The 19876-nt window shown below is 38.0% G+C and overlaps 1 protein-coding gene across 2 annotated transcripts in view; it reads left to right on the top strand.

Annotated features, from left to right (window-relative positions):
* The window catches only part of RASGRP1 (RAS guanyl releasing protein 1), a 30779-nt gene that overhangs the window by 5000 nt on the left and 5903 nt on the right, over nucleotides 1-19876 (top strand). Inside the window, exons 4-13 of one of the 2 annotated variants that reach the window (XM_081345855.1) lie at nucleotides 2611-2784; nucleotides 3458-3574; nucleotides 4548-4823; nucleotides 7028-7108; nucleotides 9074-9178; nucleotides 10612-10721; nucleotides 11453-11597; nucleotides 14892-14928; nucleotides 15486-15632; nucleotides 19473-19840. In XM_081345855.1, the coding sequence (XP_081201981.1) occupies nucleotides 2611-2784; nucleotides 3458-3574; nucleotides 4548-4823; nucleotides 7028-7108; nucleotides 9074-9178; nucleotides 10612-10721; nucleotides 11453-11597; nucleotides 14892-14928; nucleotides 15486-15632; nucleotides 19473-19840 (1560 nt within the window). Of the gene's footprint in view, nucleotides 1-2595; nucleotides 2785-3457; nucleotides 3575-4547; nucleotides 4824-7027; nucleotides 7109-9073; nucleotides 9179-10611; nucleotides 10722-11452; nucleotides 11598-14891; nucleotides 14929-15485; nucleotides 15633-19472; nucleotides 19841-19876 lie in introns of both variants that reach the window. The other variant, XM_081345854.1, reaches the window with a different exon arrangement.

The following is a 19876-nucleotide window of genomic DNA, read 5'->3' as shown; positions in this document are numbered from 1 at the left end:
ATATATATATGTATGTATGTATGTATATATATATGTATGTATATTCTACACACACACTGTGCACAATTATTAGGCAAGTGAGTATATTGACCATACCATCATTTTCATGCATATTTTCCACCTCCAAGCTGTATAAACCTGAATGCTTAGTGGATATAAGCATATCAGGTGATGTGTATTTATGTAATGAGGGAGGGTGTGGCCTAAGGAGATCAACACCCTATATCAAAGTGTTCATAATTATTAGGCAGCTTCTTTTCCTCAGGCAAAATGGGTCAAAAAAGAGATTTAACTGACTCTGAAAAATAAAAAATTGTAAAAAGTCTTTCAGAGGGATGCAGCACTCTTGAAATTGCTAAGACACTGGGGTGTGATCACAGAACCATCAAATGTTTTGTTGCAAATAGTCAACAGGATTGCAAGAAGCATGTTGAGATAAAAAGATGCCATTAACTGCCAAAGATTTGAGAAGAATCCAATGTTAAACTCCCAGAAACCCATCATCCTCCAGTGCTGTCATATTCCAGAACTGCAACCTACCTGGAATGCCCAGAAGTTCAAGGTGTTCAGTGCTCAGACACATGGCCAAGGTAAGGAAGGCTGAAACCTGATCACCACTGAACAACACACGTAAGTTGAAATGGCAAGACTGGGCCAAGAAATATCTGAAGACAGATTTATTTCAAAGGTTTTATGGATGAGAGTGACTTTTGATGAACTAGTTGAATGGGCCTGTGGCTGAATCAGTAATGGGCACAGAGCTCCACTTCAACACAGACACCAGCAAAGTGGAGGTGGGGTACTGGTATGGACTAATATTATTAAAGATGAACTAGTTGGATCTTTTAGGGTTGAAGATGGATTCAAAACATTTGATGGTTCTGTGATCACGCCCCAATATCTTAGCAATTTCAAGAGTGCTGCATCCCTCTGAAAGACTTTTTACAATTTTTGACTTTTCAGAGTCAGTTAAATCTCTTTTTTGACCCATTTTGCCTGAGGAAAAGAAGCTGCCTAATAATTACGCACAACTTGATATAAGGTGTTGCTCTCCTTAGGCCACACCCTCCCTCATGAGACAAATACATATCTCCTGATATGCTTATATCCACTAAACATTCAGGTTTATACAGCTTGGAGGTGGAACATATGCATGAAAATGATGATATGGTCAATATACTCACTTGCTTAATAATTGTGCACACTATTTATGTGTATGCATGTATGTATGTGATTGGATAAATGAAATAGATGGTTGGTAAATAAGGAAGGAAGGAAATATACTGTATTTGTAAACAACTACATCTAATAGTCAGTATGCTCTTACAAAACATGCTTAAGCTTATGTAAAACACAGTATACCCAAATTTACCAAATCTTTTTCTGTGGTCCATATTCCATATAGAAGGACAGTATCTCTGGAAGGGAGTGATTGGACTAAGTAAGAGTGGTTAGCAAAAATTATATGTCTTATTTTGCATAAGTTGAAGGGTTTTCCTGTAGCAATGAAGCCTTGCCTCTCAGCCTACGGCTCCTTCTCATCCTACCAGTTGTAGTGCCTATGCTTGTGGGAGAACTATTCCATTGAGTTTAAAGCTAAGAACATAAAATCAGGTGAGCCAGGAAGCCTGGTAGGCTGAAAACAAATGCAACTGGCCACATTGAGCCCACGGGGACCAACATATTAGTTTATAGTGGTATGTCAGCAAAAATAGCATTCATCAGGAAGGCAAAAATGGAGTAGGGGTTAGTTGCTAAGCAAGGACAGATAATTTATCAATATTGGTTCTTTATCTCCTTTTGCTTGATTGCTTCAAAGCTTTGGAATGAGTCCCTGATCAAAGAATCAATGTATACTTGTCTCCACCTATGTACGTTTAGCAATTCAGGTGATTCTCACTTAGTCATGTGTCAGTACTTTTTATTTTGAACTCTTGTTTTAGGGCTTTTCTCATGTGCTTAAAATATAATGGTCGTGGAAACATGGAGATTCTTAAAATAACATATCCATCATAAAGGGTTTACAGCATTTGACATAACAATAAGAGATTTTTCTAATCAATTTTCCAGACAATTGTTGTTTAAAACTAGCTAACTAGCTTCAAATTATACTTTAATAACCGTAGATTTCCATAAACTTAAGTACAGGTAGTTCTCCACTTACAACCACAATGGAGCCCAAAAATTCTGTTGCTAAGCGAGACATTTGTTGAGTGAATTTTGCCTCGTTTTACAATCTTTCTTGCCACATTTGTTAAGGGAATCACTGCAGTCATTAAGTTAGTAAGGTGGTTGTTAAGTGAATCTGACTTCCCTATTGACTTTGTCAGAAGATCGGAAAAGGTGATCACATGACCCCAGGACACTGCAACCATCATAAATATGAGACAGTTGCCAAGCATCTGAATTTTGATCATGTGACCAAGGAGTTGTTGCAATGATCATAAGCATTAAAAATGGTGATAAGTCACTTTTTCCAATGCTGTTATAACTTCAAACAATCAAAATGAACAGTTGTAAGTCGAGGACTATCTGTAGAGATTACATAGAATAATTTAATGTAAAACTATATTTGTTTAACCTGTCAATTAATAGTTACTCTACCTGAAGTTTCCAGATTATCAAAACTACATCATAAATGGATGTGTGAAGGACAATCCGACAATGGAACGCTCAATCACACTTTGTAATGGTATTTCACAGTGGGTGCAACTAATGGTATTAAATAGACCAACACCACAGCTTCGAGCTGAAGTATTCATCAAGTTCATTCATGTGGCTCAGGTCAGCTCAGTTATGATTTACTTTCAGTTTGTTTTAGTCTTTATTTGTTCATTTAATAATTGGTGTTACCTTCAATTCATCATCACCATCATAGCTCTCAAGAGGTTATCAGTGCCTGCTGCTAAATGGGGTGTTTAGAAATGCTGCAGTGATCAGTCATTTCCCTTTTTGAATGGGCTTAGCTGACATTGCCAGCATTATTAGATGGGGGCTGAATGGATTGATACCGAGTATTGCATTGTGAGAAATGCATAAAAGCTGCCAAGAACATTAGTACCACTGTCCATAGAAATATAGGAAAAGGAAATAGGCAAGATAAACATATGCCTGGGGGGCGGGAATCTCTTGGAGCATGTGGCTTGGTATCCATCTGTTTATATTAGATACTGATGCTAGGTCTGGTTCTTTTATCTAATCAGATCACGTTTCCTATGGGGAAAAAGTCAACATTAAAAATCTGTAAACTAAAAAAAAAAGCATTTCTCTAACTCAAAGTTAGTGGGTTAGATAACTACAGAGCAAAATTTTGTTAATAACACTGAATAAAAATGTATTTAAAGCTGTATTGGGAAAATGTTCCTTTAAATATTATTGAGATAATACCCAGTTCAATTATATTAATCAAAAATAGTATATTTTTCATCAAGCAATTGTACTGGCTTTTTAAATACAGAAACTTCATCAGTTACAAAATTTCAACACATTAATGGCTGTGATAGGAGGGCTTTGCCACAGTTCCATCTCTAGACTTAAAGAAACAAGTTCTCATGTTCCTCATGACATCCATAAGGTTAGTTGTGCTTTTTCCTGGTTTTTGTTCATTCCCTAATATCCCTATTAAAGCTGCGCAAGCAGTTTAGAAAGACACCAGGCAAAGTGAGCTCCAATTTTCTGAACATGCTGTTCCAAATGTTTAGGCACCGTTTCCTCTTGCCAAGTTATTCTATTTTGGTGGTAATTCCACTGGAAGCATCTTTGTTATATACACATACATACTGAGATAGTATCTTGTCATTTCATACCTTGAGCCACAGGTTGGACAACATCTCTGCCATTTTGTTATGCATTACTGTGAATGATTTGCAGAGTTTTAATTAACACACCATCTTTCAGGCTATAAGACCATTTAAGACCATTCACCAACATGGTGTCAAAGATTAATACATCATAAAGATGATGAACTTCATAAATATTTAAAAAATATTATTCTATTGAGCAGTTTGGAAATAATGATTAATTCGTTGTGGTCAAAGTTTGCCACTGCAACTGTATTTTCAAAAAGAGATTGTTATATAGGATTCTGGTGCATGATTGCAAAATGCTTGAATATATGTCTCAAATGGCTATAACACTAAGCCATAATTCAATAATATCGGAACCTGTCATAATATCTTTCTGGAAAGAAGAACTGCAAATTTTAGATTAACTGCATGGGAATCTGAGTAAGTGAGTTTAATCTTAAATATGATGACTGAAATTCTAATTTGTGAGGCTGACTTTCAATGGACTATAGCAGTGGTTAATTTAAATTGGAAGCAGAGACTTTTAATCACTTCCTTGCAGTTATGTCCAAGGAGGCAAGTTCATGAATTTATTCTTATTATTCTTAATTATGACAGCATTATATCAAAACATAAATGTTATAGTGTTTCATTGCAAACTTGCTACAGTGATTTATTTATTATATTATACTAAAAATTTATTATATTATACTAAATTACGAACAAAGCTGACTTAATTTGCTTTTGTTGGTTTGCCTTTAGATATTCAATGAAATGACTGAATTGCTGTCATCCGGTAGGAACTATGACAATTACAGACGTGCTTATAATGAGTGCAGTAACTTTAAAATCCCTATTCTTGGAGTACATCTGAAAGATTTAATTTCCCTTTATGAAGCTATGCCAGATTACTTGGAAGATAAAAGAGTTAATATGCACAAATTGTATTCTTTGTACAATCACGTTAATGAATTGATACAGCTGCAGGAGATAGGTCCTCCTCTGGAAGCTAACAAAGATCTTGTCCATCTCCTTACGGTAAGTGTCGATATTTATAGATTGCATTTTATTTCATTTCATTTCATTTATTGGATTTCTATACCGCCCTTCTCCCTAGGGACTCAGGGCGGTTCACAGGGCATATATAAATAACTGTACAAAAATTAAAAGAGAATTAAACCATGCCCAATTAAAATACAGCAATAGTAAAATAATAAAACCAATTAAAAACCCATATTCCCCTTCAGGCCAGACCAGCTAACTCAAACAAGTGGGTCTTCAACCCGCAACGGAAGGATCGGAGGTCCGATGCCATCCGGAGCTCAACCGGCAGTTGGTTCCATAGTGTAATTACATTTTATGTAATCTGCTTTCACTTTTTTTAGAATCTTACACATTGAAAGTCTCTGTTCAGCTCTATACAGTACAAATATTTAACTGATAGGAAAGCAATCCCTTTCATTTCTGAAAAAAACAATGTTAATTTGTTTTCTACATACTCTTTGGTTCCACTGCTTTGTGAGCCAGCTCCTACTGTATGTTGCTTAGTACTGTGACATATTTCTGTAGAATACTCTAGTCAGGGTCAGAAATGGGTTTCATTTATTTTAGATTTCTGAAGATTTAGAATTATAGAGTTTCCATCCTAAACTACATTGCTTAACATCCATGTCAGTGGTCCCTCACTGTGAATATTGAATGGAATGTAGCTGATCATATAAGAAGCTGGTTGAACATTATTTATTTATTTATTTATTTATTATTTATTTATTTATTTATTTATTTATTTATTTATTTATTTATATTTGTATACCGCCCTTCTCCCGAAGGACTCAGGGCGGTGAACAGGGCACATATAAAAATACAGAGTACAAAAATTAAAAAAGAATTAAATAGGAGCCCGAGCTAAAACAATAGATAGTAATATAAAAATCCACAATAAAAACCCCAACGCATCCCCCATCAGGCCAGGCCGGCTTGTTCAAATAGATAGGTCTTCAGACCGCGTCGGAAGGAGCGAAGGTCAGGTGCCATCCGGAGCTCAACCGGCAGCTGATTCCATAAAGCCGGGGCGCCCACAGAGAAGGCCCTCCCCCTGGGGGCCACCAGCCGACATTCTCTGACCAGTGGCACCCTGAGGAGGCCCTCTCTGTGGGAACGCACAGGGCGGAGGGAAGTTGACACCGGCAGCAGGTGATCCCCGAGGTACTCCGGACCCATGCCATGTACGGCCTTGAAAACCATTACCAAAACCTTGAATTAGTAGTTGCTTTGTGCTTTGAACCCTTGAAAACAGATTTTGACAGCATAACACTGTGGTACTAAGATCTGAATTGGCTCTAAGACCTTAATATTAAAAACATTTTTCTAATTATATTTCAGCAAAATGATACCTGCTCAGAATTAATAGATTGTAATCTTCCACAGAGCTAGTGGAAAGCTAAGTGAGAGTATAAATGCAAATGGTTTCTTGTGAAAAATGAAATAGGATTTTAATTACTAATATTGCTCCTCTAAAAATACTGTCAATATTATTTAACTAGTTCAAATCCTCCCTACCCCCTCTTTCTCACACACACTCACTCACAGATACGTACAGAGTCACCTCTCTTTGGATCAGCTTGAACAGTCAAAGGGAAAGATTGTAGGAACAATGAAAATTATGTTTTAATTTGCCCATGATCTTCTGCTTCATTGTGATAGTTTAGAAAACTTTGAAATCAGGGACAAGAGAGAAGACTATATAGTTGTCTTTCCTGATACCACAACTAGTAAATGTGAGCAGATGTCACAGAATAAGGTCTGACAGGAGGTTGTTTGACTAAATTGGAAAGTTTACATCCCATGAACCTGAAATCCTCATGTAATCTATTAAGATTTGAAAGTGGGTAACTTTCCTTCAAAGCAAATCTGAACTATTTTGTCACTGCTTGCATTTCCAGTATTTTTTTGTTTCTAGAAAAATATATTTAAAATGAGAGTAGATTTTGAATAAATTGCTTTGGGGGCAAGGTCAATTGCTGATATCAGAAACTCTCATATTTGCTCTGCTCTGACCTACAGCACTAAAATATATTTGGATAAATGCTGGAAAAATGTGTTCATTTTTTGATTGTGATGTTTAGACTTATGATATCTAGGTGTTTGTGCTATATTAGAGACATCAGATTCAGAAAAGCACAACATTTTTGGAGAACACTACAGCTTTTAGAAAGTAAAACTGTTCTTGTATTTATTTTCAGTTGTCACTTGACCTTTACTATACGGAAGATGAAATTTATGAACTTTCATATGCACGAGAGCCAAGAAGTCACCGGGCTGCAGTAAGAAATTTTACTCCAAAACAGGATGTAGAGATAATTTAATTATATCACAACAACAAAAACAGTTATAATAATTTAATATAGCCTACAATAGTAATTATTAAATAAGGGCAATACAAATGCACTTATATGTTGCAAACATACATTTATATGTTGCAGTAGCAGTATTAGCTACTAAGACATTTATTTTATTTATTTTATTTTATTTATTTTATTTTATTTAATTTGTATACCGCCCTTCTCCCAAAGGACTCAGGGTGGTGAACGGGGCAATAAATACCAAAATACAAAAATACAAAAATTAAAAACAGATTAAACCATAGTGCCCAAATACAATAAATAAATTACTTAAAAACAATAATTAAAACCCCAAACCCATCAGACCAGGCCGGCTTGTTCAAACAAATAGGTTTTTAGATCACGTCGGAAGGAGCGAAGGTCGGGAGCCATCCGGAGCTCAACCGGTAAACGGTTCCAAAGGTCGGGTGCACCCACAGAGAACGCCCTCCCCCTGGGGGTCATCAGTCGGCATTCTCTGACCGGTGGCACCCTGAGGAGGCCCTCTCTGTGGGAGCGCTCTGGGCGGAAGTTGATGCCGGCCGCAGGTGCTCCCTAAGGTACTCCGGACCCATGCCATGTACTGTTGTGTACTAAACATGTACTGTTTAGGGCAGCGGTAGGCAACCTTGGCTCTTTTATGACTCGTGGACTTCAACTCCCAGAATTCCTGAGCCAGGATGGCTCAGGAATTCTGGGAGTTGAAGTCCACAAGTCAGGAAAGAGCCAAGGTTGCCTACCCCTGGTTTAGGGCAAAATTTAATAGGCAGTCAAAAGCAATTCAGTATCCAAGTACAATAGCAACAACAACAACAACAAAACCTTTCCTTAGGAAGTCAGTGTGCTAGAACAGGGAACCTTCCACTGACCAAAGGCCTCACTTAACTTTTTTGAGGGGAAGAAGTATGTGAAATTAGAGTTTCAAACCATTTTTAAAAATTATGATTTATTTGTTAAGTATAATCATCAGAAGATATGATACAAGCCAAAAAGTTTGCCCTGCTAATAAAATATTTAGTACTTACACAATAATCCTTAAACCGTGCCATCATTTTCAACCGTCTTGACCACAAACGTCTGCGAGGGCTGTAAAAAAGAGAACTAGAGCTGCTACTGCTAAATGAAATCATAAATACGAAATACCTCCAAATCACAAAATATCTAATTTTAGAAATTGCTGACCCACAGTCTCTTTTTCACAAACTCAACAGTATCATGGAAAAGGCCAGTCCAACCTTCACACCATCAGCAATAATGACAGGGGAGGATAGTTACAAATGCATTCTTAAGAGATCTTCTAAAGCTGAGGGTCTTAAATAATAAATAATAATAAATCCGACTGTCTTCCCTGTATGAAAGGATTGGGCAACTCCCAATTTGGTTTTGTGACTTGAAGTGTCCTTTCCCCAGTAATGCCTCCATTTCTGGTGACATTAGTTTTATGCCCCCTCAGAAACAATACTTTAAAAAAAATGAAGGGCAATCTCCTAGAGTGCAGGGGATGAAGTGGCTGAAAAAAGGGTATTCACAATGCCCTTTTTGCCTTTTTCAAAGGCAGTCTGCCTCACAAGAGGTACTTTGCTCTATGGTAGTGGCTAATGATGCTGTCCAATGTTGTTCCCGATTGAGATTTCCAGACACAAGAGTATTAGTAAAAGTGTAGTTTTCGTAATTTGGGAAATTAATTAACTAATTAAATTTTTGTAGCACTCAATTCTCAGCAACACTGTATACAATATATAAGAGAAAAATATTACACAAAGTTGAGTTACCCAAACCGGCAGCTTCACTTTATTAATGCTTACTAGTATCATACTAAATATTGAAATATTCTAAACATATCACTGCTTTTAAACATTTAGGAATGCTTTTCCTCAATAAATATCTAAATACATTTTACTTTTTTAGCCACTGACACCTTGTAAACCACCAGTTGTAGCAGATTGGGCATCTGGAATTGCCCCCAAACCTGATCCAAAGATAATTAGTAAGCATGTCCAGAGAATGGTAGATGTAAGTATGCTGTTTTATTTATTATAATTTTTTATGTAGTCTTCTGAGTCCTGCTATATTGGTTGCAGCTGTTCATTGCAGAATTCCCATGTCCATTAGGGTATTACTAGAAAATATGTTTGCACTACTGCTGTGCTTCTAGATCTTAATAACTTATTTTTCATTTACTTTATTTCATTCCAGTTCTTTGCTTGGAAACCCCCACAAAAGCAGCTTTTCAAACAAAGAGGCTGGGAAGAAATATATGGCTACCCCCTATCCATATACTACCATCCCTATGGGTATTAGACCATTATGTACTTACAATAAATAAAATCTAGGGCTTCATGGGCTTTATGATAATAGAATAGAATAGAATAGAATAGAATAGAATAGAATAGAATAGAATAGAATAGAATAGAATAGAATAGAATAGAATAGAATAGAATAGAATAGAATAGAACTGGAAGGGACCTTGGAGGTCTTCTAGTCCAGCCCCCTGCTTGAGCAGGAGAACCTATATACTATTTCAGACAAGTGACTGTCTGGTTTAACCCCTTTGTCTCAATTCATGATGTGAAGGAACATTTCTGCTAGCAGCTTCCCATGATATAAATCCAGAAAAATGAACTTCAGAGTAACCTAAATTAACACTCTACATGATTGCAAATCTGAGACCTGGCTACAAAAGTTTGAAAAATGTAGCTTGAAAATCATGGTGCTAAACTCTTGAGAATAAATGGTTAAGTATCAGACTAGAAAGCAGGAAACTACAAGTTTTATATTTATTTATATTTCAAGTTTCCCGCCTTAGCCATAAAAGCAACTGGGTATCTTTGGGCCAGCTACTCTCAATCATCCTAACCCACTTCACAGGGTTGTTGTTGTTGTGAGGAAAGGTTTGTTGGATATGTTCACTGCCTTGAGTTGTTTGTAAAAATCATAAAGGTGGAATACAAATAAATAAAGTAAGAATTGAAGGGGAAGAAGGAATAGCACTGCAAAAAAGGGCATTTGTATCATTTGATGTTAGAACTAAATTATTTGAAATTTCTATGAAATTTTTAAATAAGTACTTGACTAAGCTGCATGCTGTGATTATATATTATGCAGAGGACTAAGTGGGGACCCTGTATTTTAGTAGAGAGTGCAGAAGCTAAATACTGTATATAAATGAAACACTTTTAAATGCCAGATAATTTTTAATGATTTTAGAGAAAAGGAGAAATTGATAGTTTTCATTGTTTGATACTTTTTAAAAAGTACTTTAAAATTAAACCATGTAAAACACCCCAAATCTCTATTTTGCTATTTGTATATTGAATGCTATTTCATAGAATTGGAAGGAACAATATAAGCAATAGAATCCAATTTCCTAGTTAATTAAGGAACTTCAAGTGGTATTTGATTTATTTCAACTACAGCTTTTCTTACTTTCTTATTACTTCATGCAGTCTGTTTTTAAAAATTATGACCATGATCAGGATGGATATATTTCTCAAGAAGAATTTGAGAAGATTGCTGCGAGCTTTCCATTCTCCTTTTGCATAATGGATAAGGACAGGTATTTACTAATAATGTATTCTTGGTTATCTTTTTATGGATATCATCATTCAAAGAAAGTATTGGACTTGTGTGATATAGAATTGTACATACTTATATTGCCTCCTTGTTCTTACCATCTTTGAAGCCTTAAGTTTGGTTCTCACTGAGGATGGGATCATTCCTTGAGCTTTTGACCAGTTGACAAGCCTTGTCTATTACTCTCTTTGTGTGATTGTTGGATGATGTTAGTGAAAAGCTTGCTTATTATGCAAGGTTTCAAATAATTGATCTTAGAGCAAGAGATTATAAATGCTTTTATATTTAAAGAACGCCTAGCGTGCATTTTTCCTTCTCCTTTAAGCTTGTTCATTCTCTCAAACAGACTTAGAATTCATAAAGTGCAATTTGAAGGTACATTGGAGGTAATTATTCCCCGGCCTGCTTCTTTGTTTTGATAATTGTACACCATGCTCAAGATTATTTGTGAAGGCTACTTCTCAAGCTGGTTTTGAAGAACTATGAAGGAGCCCTTGTGATCTCCTTGGCAGGATCATGTAGGGTGTGTGCTTGTGTGTTTCATGTACTTCTAAATATTCTTTGCTGTGAAAATGAAATTAGTGCTTTTATATTAATGAGCTGATAGATGTGTGGCTGAATTGAAATGAAGGAGGGAGACACTGTTAATTCCTTCTGCTTTAGATACATTAAGCCTCAACTGACCTTTTTGTTTATTTGTTTGTTTGTTTGCAGGGAAGGTCTGATTAGCAAGGATGAAATAACAGCCTATTTCATGAGGGCCAGTTCAATCTATTCAAAATTAGGCCTTGGCTTTGCCCACAATTTCCAGGAGACCACTTACCTAAAGCCGACATTCTGTGACAACTGTGCTGGATTTGTAAGCTTGGGGGTAGGGGGGTATTTGAAAAGTAAAATTATATCTCACAGTGTGTATAACAAATTGTTATCAGGTAATGTTTGGTTGAAATAGTAACTCCAGCTTTTTGTTACTATGGAATTTGTTTCATTTCATTTCATTTTTGTGCCCTTAATACTTATTTACTGTTAACCTGTAAATTCCCTCATTATGAGCTGCATGCTTTGCATAATTAAGGTTTTAGGTCAAATTTCAGAGATTTTCAGTTTTAGCTCTAGAACTCTGAGTCCTCTGAGTATATGTAAATCCTGAAAAGTTGCTGATGCAACATCAGATTAACCAATGATCTGATTCAATGGAGGCATCTTTCCATCATAGAATTCAATAGAATTGAATGTAAATAAATGTCAACCATTAGATGTCCTTTGAAGGCAATGACAAGGCATTCTCACCTTCTATATGTGTCCTTAAGCTTTGAAAATATATTTGGTTATTGAAACATCTGTATTATTATCAAAGGAAGTTTACCATGATGATATCTCAGAGCTCTCACTAATCTCCAGACATTTATTTCATAGCTTTCACTTATAATTTATGGCAGAAGTTCCTGGTGTCTTCATGGGGAGAAGATTTAACTGTCCCTGGCTATAGTATTTTGATAGGAACCATTTAAGCCATCTGGTCTAACTTTTGCTATGCATAGGAATCCAAATTAAAGCAACTAGTTGATATCTAACCTCCTTCTCAACACATTAACAAAACCACTGTTGCTTTTGTTAATTGTTCTACTACCGTGGAACCACTGTTACTGTTAAAGGATTATGTTTCACAGTCAGTACTTTGCCTTCCTTTAACTTAAATATTTTGTTGCGTGTCCTGCACTTTGGAATGAGCTAGGAAAAATGTGACTTTCTTTGATGTGATACCCTTTCAAGTATTTGAAGAGTGCTTTCATATCGACATTCCACAAAATAATGTTTACTCAAAGCTAAACATACCCTCCTCCTTTGATCTCTCTTCTTAGTTTTAGTTTCCAGTCTTCTGCTTATCTTTATGCCATTCTCTGAATCTGTTTCTATTTGTCTGAGTCCTTGTTAAAGTGTGGTACCCAGAATTTGGATACAGTAGTTGGAGTAGGGAGTCTAACCAAAGAAGAATGAAATGGAATTATTATGGCTTGTGATTTGGAAATCATGCTTTTTTTTGACGCAGCCTAAAATGTAATTTGCCTTCATTATAATCAAATTATTTGCCTTCTTTACAACTATACCATTCACTTTTCAATCAACTGCTATTCTAATACCTCTTTTGAAAGTAATTTTGCTAAATCAGGTATTCTGTCTCCCTTATTTATAACATTTGATTTTGGTTATCTAAGTGAAAAACTTTGTCATTGTATTTGTTAAATTTCATTCTGTTGCTTACAGTACATTTCTAAAATCTCAAATAATTGATTATTATTTTTCATTTCTCTCTGGTGATATATTACCTATCCCTAAATTATTATTATTCTACAAATTTGATAAGCATTTCTTCCATTTCACTTCATCATTCAAAACAATAATAATAAAAAGAGTAGAATTCCAGGATTGATACTTGTGGCACCCACGTAATGCTTCTTTTCAATTTGATGATGAACCATTTCTAAGTGTTCTTTGAGTGTGGTTTACAAGCTGTTTAATTTGTCATGCCATCCATTCCACATTTAAATAATCAGCATATTATAGGTACTTTGACAAATTCAAATATATTATGCCTATAGTATTCCCACAATTTTAAAAGGAAGTTACTTAATCAAAAACCTGATGGGATCTGGCTAGATTTGTTAGTCTGGCTAGTTTAACAAATCCATGATGACTTCTGATAATTATTGCATTTTGTAATTTTTGCAATGTTTTGTAGACTTATACCTTTAGTGTTTTTAGGATCCAGATATTCCTCTGTAGTCTCCTGGTTCTTTTTCTCCCCTGCTCCTTTTTTGTAGATAAGATCAGATTTTCACTCTTTCAGTTCTATAGTCCTTCATTGCTCTTTGAAAATATCTCAAAGGTAATACATAAATATTACCTCAGCAGTAAAAGTGATTCTTTTTGTCCTAGAGATTTAAACTCATTCAAAATAAATCAATATTCATAATCTTGTTCCTACCAGCCTCAAAGGTTAGTCCTTCATTTTGTGCTTCACTATTTCTTAGTAGAATACATATTTTGTTGAAGAATACTGAAACAAACGAGAGTTTGATAGTTCTGTTTGCTTTGTTTTCTGCTACACTTTTGTGTTCTTTACAAAGCAGTTGACCTTTTGTTTTTCACTGTACATATCTGAATTTTTTTGCGGTTGTGCTTTTGAGATCTCCTACTTTAGAAATTTGCATCCATGTTGAGGGTTTTTTTTTAGCTTCACCTACTGTGGGATCCTATTATCATTGCTTTAAGTTTATTAACATTTCTTTTTGAAGTCCAAAATGAGTATTTGACAATGTTCAGTTTTAATTTGTCTTTAATAGTAAGGACTTCAGAATTACATGATTTCCACCTGCTCCTTCTACTTTCTTTTCTAAGCCTCCCTAAAGTTTAGTATGAAATCAAAGTATATCCTCCAATTGCTATATTCCAATCCTGACCGTCTCTTCAAATAATTCATTAAACCTGTTATATTTTCTTCTGTACTACAAAGTCAAATTCTTTTTGGTTATTTACCATATTCCGAGCATGAATATGAAGGCATGGAATGCTACCCATTTCTAATACTTTTAATCTTGGGGATTATTTAATAGTATTATTCTAATAATATTGAGACCTCTCAGTAAAAACAGCTTTTGGAATTCCTTGCACTGAAAGTAGCTTTAATGTGAGTCAGGGAAAAAGATCTGTATTTAAATTTTGATAATAATCCACAGACCAGCAGCTAACTATTCTTAACTTGTACTGTATAAATTAAGTTGAAACTCTTGCATCTTCTCTTGATCATTTTAAATGCAGTTTGCAAATGAAAATAAAGATGGAATTATTTTAAAATCCTGTTTTAAATGTTATAAAAATTGTAGACAATGATTAATAATTAACTAAGACACAATATTTTATGTTGTGTCCATTAGCTATATTGTACTGTTTGGGGAAGATTTTTAATTTTATTCCAGGGGGAAAAAGAAGCTTTCTTCTTTCATTGGTTTCCTGCATGGCATTTTTGCCTGCTTATATAGTCATATGTGTTACATTTTTGATAATTTCACGAAACTAAAATTTGAAAAAGCAGCTTAAATTTATGTTGTAACTTGAATGCAATATTGTAATGTGTTTTTCCTTATCTTTTTAGCTTTGGGGTGTTATTAAACAAGGATATAGGTGCAAAGGTAATTAACTTTGAGTTAAATCATCTTTGATGGCAAATTGGCCATTGTGGTACCTCTTTTTTTTCTCTTTAACAGATTTAACATTATTTTAGAAATAGGATTTTTAGCATAAACAACCTAAAACCTAAAAAATTCCGCATCTGTATCTATATCCCTCTATTGCTATGTTCGTTTCCTGGGTAACTGCAAAATCTGGGGAGAAACAATCAGGAAAATATACAGTGATCATTACATCAGTTCATGTTCATCTTAGGTTATTAACTGGCAGGTAATTTTATTAAAAGGAGTAATTTGACTTATATATATAACCTGCAGCATAAACAAAGAAAAGCCGATGACATTGCAGTTCTGTACATGTACAATAGTGGGATTAAACCACTTTAGGCCTTGTCTCTAGCAGATCTGAATTACAGTTTGTGTAGCAGTTCTTTGGTCTTTTGCAAAATTTGGAAAGAAGTAGGAAAGGAGTTGAGATAGAAGAAGAATTAGTATGTGGAATTAGTATTTTACTTTTGCCACTAAGCCAATGAGCTGACTTTGTTTTTATTTGTTTGAAGACTGTGGAATGAACTGTCATAAGCAATGCAAGGATCTGGTTGTATTTGAATGCAAGAGAAGACCCAAAATGACCACTGTGGATAACAGTCCAGCAACAGCTCTTGCATCTAGCCTCTGTCCCATGGGACTTAAAGAGCACATGCATGGTAAGTTCAGTTTAATGTAACTGTAACTATGTTAATAGTTTGTCTATTTTTAAAGAATAATAATAGTTAAGGTTAATAGGTAGGAATGATTTTCAAAATGGCCTCCCACTGTTAATACATCAGCAAATTGCATCTACTCTGCAAAAATTCATCAGGGCTTCAGAAAACATATATATTTAGGAAACAAATGTTGTGTTTAACCTTGGACAGTGGAGGATCTCCTTTTCTATGCAATATCTTTGTTTTTGAAGCCAACACAATTAATTGTCAGTACTAAACCAAGTAAGCAATAAGTAGAACTGTATTACAAGGCAGGGAGATGCTCCTTTCAATATTTCAGCATAAAACAATGTTACTAATTAAAATATATTATTTGTAATTAATATCTAAACTCTAGCTAGAATTCACACAGATTTACAAAGATATGTATCAGGTTTTTTTTACATCATGTATAATAGGTAAACCTTCAGGTTTCTGGGTTCTATAATCTCCCAGGACCTGAACTGGACACCTAACATTAGAACAATCATTAAGAAGGCACAATAAAGAATGTGTTCTTCCTGTATCAACTTAGAAAGCTCAGACTGCCCAGGGAGCTGCTGATACAGTTCTACAGAAGAATTATTGAATCTATCATCTGTAATTCTATAACTGTTTGGTTTGGTACACCAGCCAAACAGGACAGATACAGACTTCCAACAGATAGGACTGCAGAAAAACTATTGCAACCATCCTGCCTTCCATTGAGGACCTGTATATTGCATAAACCAGAAAAAGAGCTGAGAAAATATCTACAGATCCCTCACATCCTGGACATAAACTGTTTCAGTTCTTCCCCTTAGGATGCTTCTATAGGCATGCCAAAATAAGTCGACGCCGGCAGCAGGTGGTCCCCGAGGTATTCCGGACCCATGCCATGTAAGGACTTAAAAACCATCACTAAGACCTTGAACCTCACCCGGAAGACAACTGGTAACCAATGCAGCTCGCGGAGCAAAGGTGTAACATGGGAGTACCGGGAAACTCCCAAGACAACTCTCGCGGCTGCATTCTGTACCAGTTGGAGCCTCCGAGTGGTCTTCAAGGGAAGCCCCATGTAGAGAGCATTGCAATAGTCAAGACGAGAGGTCACGAGCGCATGAGTGACCGTACACAGGGCATCCCGGTCTAGATAGGGCCGCAACTGACGCACCAGGCGAACCTGTGCGAAAGCCCCCCTAGTCACGGCTACTATATGATCTTCTAAGGTAAGCCGTGAGTCTAGGAGGACTCCCAAGTTGCGAGCCCTATCCACGGGGGGTAAAGACTCACCCCCCATAGAAACTGATGGAACATTTTGAATATCCCGGGATGCCGGAATGTACAGCCACTCAGTCTTGTCAGGGTTGAGTTGAAGTCTGTTCCTCCCCATCCAGACCCGAACCGCCTCCAGGCAATGGGACATCACAGCAAGGGCATCACTGGGGTGGTTTGGGGTCGAAATGAAAAGTTGGGTATCATCAGCATATTGATGATACCCAACTCCAAAACCACGAATGATCTCACCCAGCGGTTTCATGTAGATGTTGAACAGGAGAGGCGAGAGAACCGACCCCTGAGGAACTCCACAAACGAGAGACCTAGGGGCCGATCTCTGCCCCCCTGCCAACACTGACTGCGAACGTCCCAGGAGATAGGAGGAGAACCACCGAAGAACCGTGCCTCCCACTCCCAATCCCCTGAGACGCCGCAGCAAGATACCATGGTCGATGGTATCGAAAGCCGCCGAGAGGTCTAATAGGACTAGGACAGAGGAATATCCCCTATCCCGGGCCCTCCAGAGATCATTCACCAGAGCGACCAATGCCGTCTCCGTGCTGTACCCGGGCCTGAAACCCGATTGGCACGGGTCCAGATAATCCGCTTCATCCAGGACCAGAGGGAGCTGATGCACCACCACACTCTCAACAACCTTCGCAAGAAAGCGAAGGTTGGAGACTGGACGAAAGTTGTTCAACACAGCTGGGTCCAAGGCAGGCTTCTTGAGGAGAGGTCTCACCACCGCCTCCTTCAAGACGGTGGGGAAATTACCCTCACTCAAAGAAGCAGATATAACCGCCTGGAACCAGCCTCGTGTCCTCTCCCTAGCTGCATAAACCAGCCAGGAAGGGCACGGATCCAATAAACATGTGGTGGAGCTCAACCTCCCCATAATCCTGTCCACTTCATCAGGGGTCACAGAATCAAACTCCTCCCAGATAACATTGACAAGACCGCCCGTGTCCTGGTCGTCAGACTCTGCCCAGCTGGAGTCCAAACCGGTCCGAATCCGAGCGATTTTATCCAACAGATGTTGACCAAACTCCTTGGCACGACCCTGCAAGGGATCCTCCCTCACCTCCTGATTAAGAAGGGAGCGAGTCACCCTAAACAGGGCGGCCGGGCGATTATCTGCGGACGCGATGAGGGCAGAGAAGTAATTACACCTCGCTGCCCTCATCACTGCGAGATAAGACCTAATATAGGTTCTTAACCGCAACCGGTCGGATTCGGATCGGCTGGACCTCCAGCAGCTCTCTAGGCCCCGTTTCCGACGCTTCATCTCCCGGAGCTCCGCGGAAAACCATGGAGCTCGATGGGATCTGCACCGGGTCAGGGGCCGCAAGGGTACAACTCGGTCCAGTGCCTCAGTGGCTGCCCTTTCCCAGGCTTCCACTAAGGCATCCGCCGAGTTGTGAGCGACAGAGGCAGGTGGGGATCCCAGCGCTGCCTGGAACCCGTCAGGGTCCATTAAGCGCCTGGGGCGGTACCATCTAGTTGGTTCCGCATCCCCACGGTGGGGGGTGGCAAGATGGAAGACCAGCCGCAGGAGGTGATGATCGGTCCATGACAGGGGCATAATAAATGGAGAGCCCCCACCAAGATCATCCAACCACCGTCCAGATAAAAAACCAAGTCAAGGGTGTGGCCTCCCTCATGAGTTGGTTCAGAAATTACCTGCGTCAGGTCCATGGCTGTCATGGAAGCCATGAACTCCCGGGCTAACTCAGATGACCCTCTCAGGGATGGTAGATTGAAGTCACCCAAAACTAGAAGTTTGGGGAACTCAATCACCAAACCGGAGAGGACATCGAGTAGCTTGGGCAGGGCTGCCGCTGTGTGACTAGGCGAAACGTACACCAGCAGCAAGCCCAACTGCGCCCCCGAACCAAATCTCAAAAAGAAAGACTCACACCCGACTATCTGAGGAACGGTGGTCTCCCGCGGACATAAGGTCTCCCTAATAACAACAGCCACTCCCCCGCCCCTACCTTGAGCCCGAGGCCGGTGTAGCACTCGGAAACCTGGTGGGCAAAGGTCAACCAGAGGGACCCCACCCTCTGGACCCAACCAGGTCTCGGTGATACAAGCCAGGTCCGCATGCTCACCCTCCACCAAATCCCGCAGAAGGGGAGCCTTATTAACCACGGACCTGGCATTCAGGTACACCAGCCGGAGCTCAGGAGGCTGCACATCCTCACTCCCGGCACCTCGGGGAAGAATCAGAGGGTCGAAGTGATCACTACGAGCATGTTATTATATTCCATTATATTTTTTTCTGTTGTAAAACCTTCCTACTCTTAAAAAATCAGTAGTAGGATATAAATGTTTCTCACCAAAAAGCACTGAGTTATAGGGCCAGTATTGTTAATGTAATGGACAAATTACATTATGAAATGTAATGCTAGGAATAAAATTAAGGAAATACAGTAAATAGTGATCTTTAAATATTTCCCTTATTATTTTCACTGAACATTCCAGAATATTGTGTCGCTCATTAAGATCCCCACTGCTTGTGTTCTATGTTTTTCCCCACCTTAGGGCTGGAGGAAGGAGGATTTCCATTTCCTAATGGTGAGATGGTTGACCATAATGAAGGCAGCAAAGATAGAACTATTATGCTTATGGGAGCATCAGCCCAGAAGATCTCAGTAAGGCTAAAGCCATCTGTGGTACACAGGAGTACACAAACTGATGTAATGATGGTGCACGGTAATGACATGTCTAATTTACAAAGAGAGTCTGGAACATCACCTGAAAATTTTCTCCAGCCATCTCCTGTGTTTCCATGTCCAAGTCCAATTCTGGGCCGTAAAAAGGCGTATGTGAAATGGGAAAATAAGGATTGCAGTCAAAAAGTGAAGGAAAATCCACAAACACTAAAACCCACATATCAAGAACTAGAAAAGGTATGAAACAGCTGTGAAAACTGCACAGAATAACTA

Source organism: Vipera berus (assembly GCF_964194415.1).
Source record: "Vipera berus genome assembly, chromosome: 1".
Classification (NCBI taxonomy): domain Eukaryota; kingdom Metazoa; phylum Chordata; class Lepidosauria; order Squamata; family Viperidae; genus Vipera; species Vipera berus.
The sequence above is the reverse complement of the archived record's forward strand: the minus strand, read 5'-3'. Positions and strand labels throughout refer to the sequence as shown.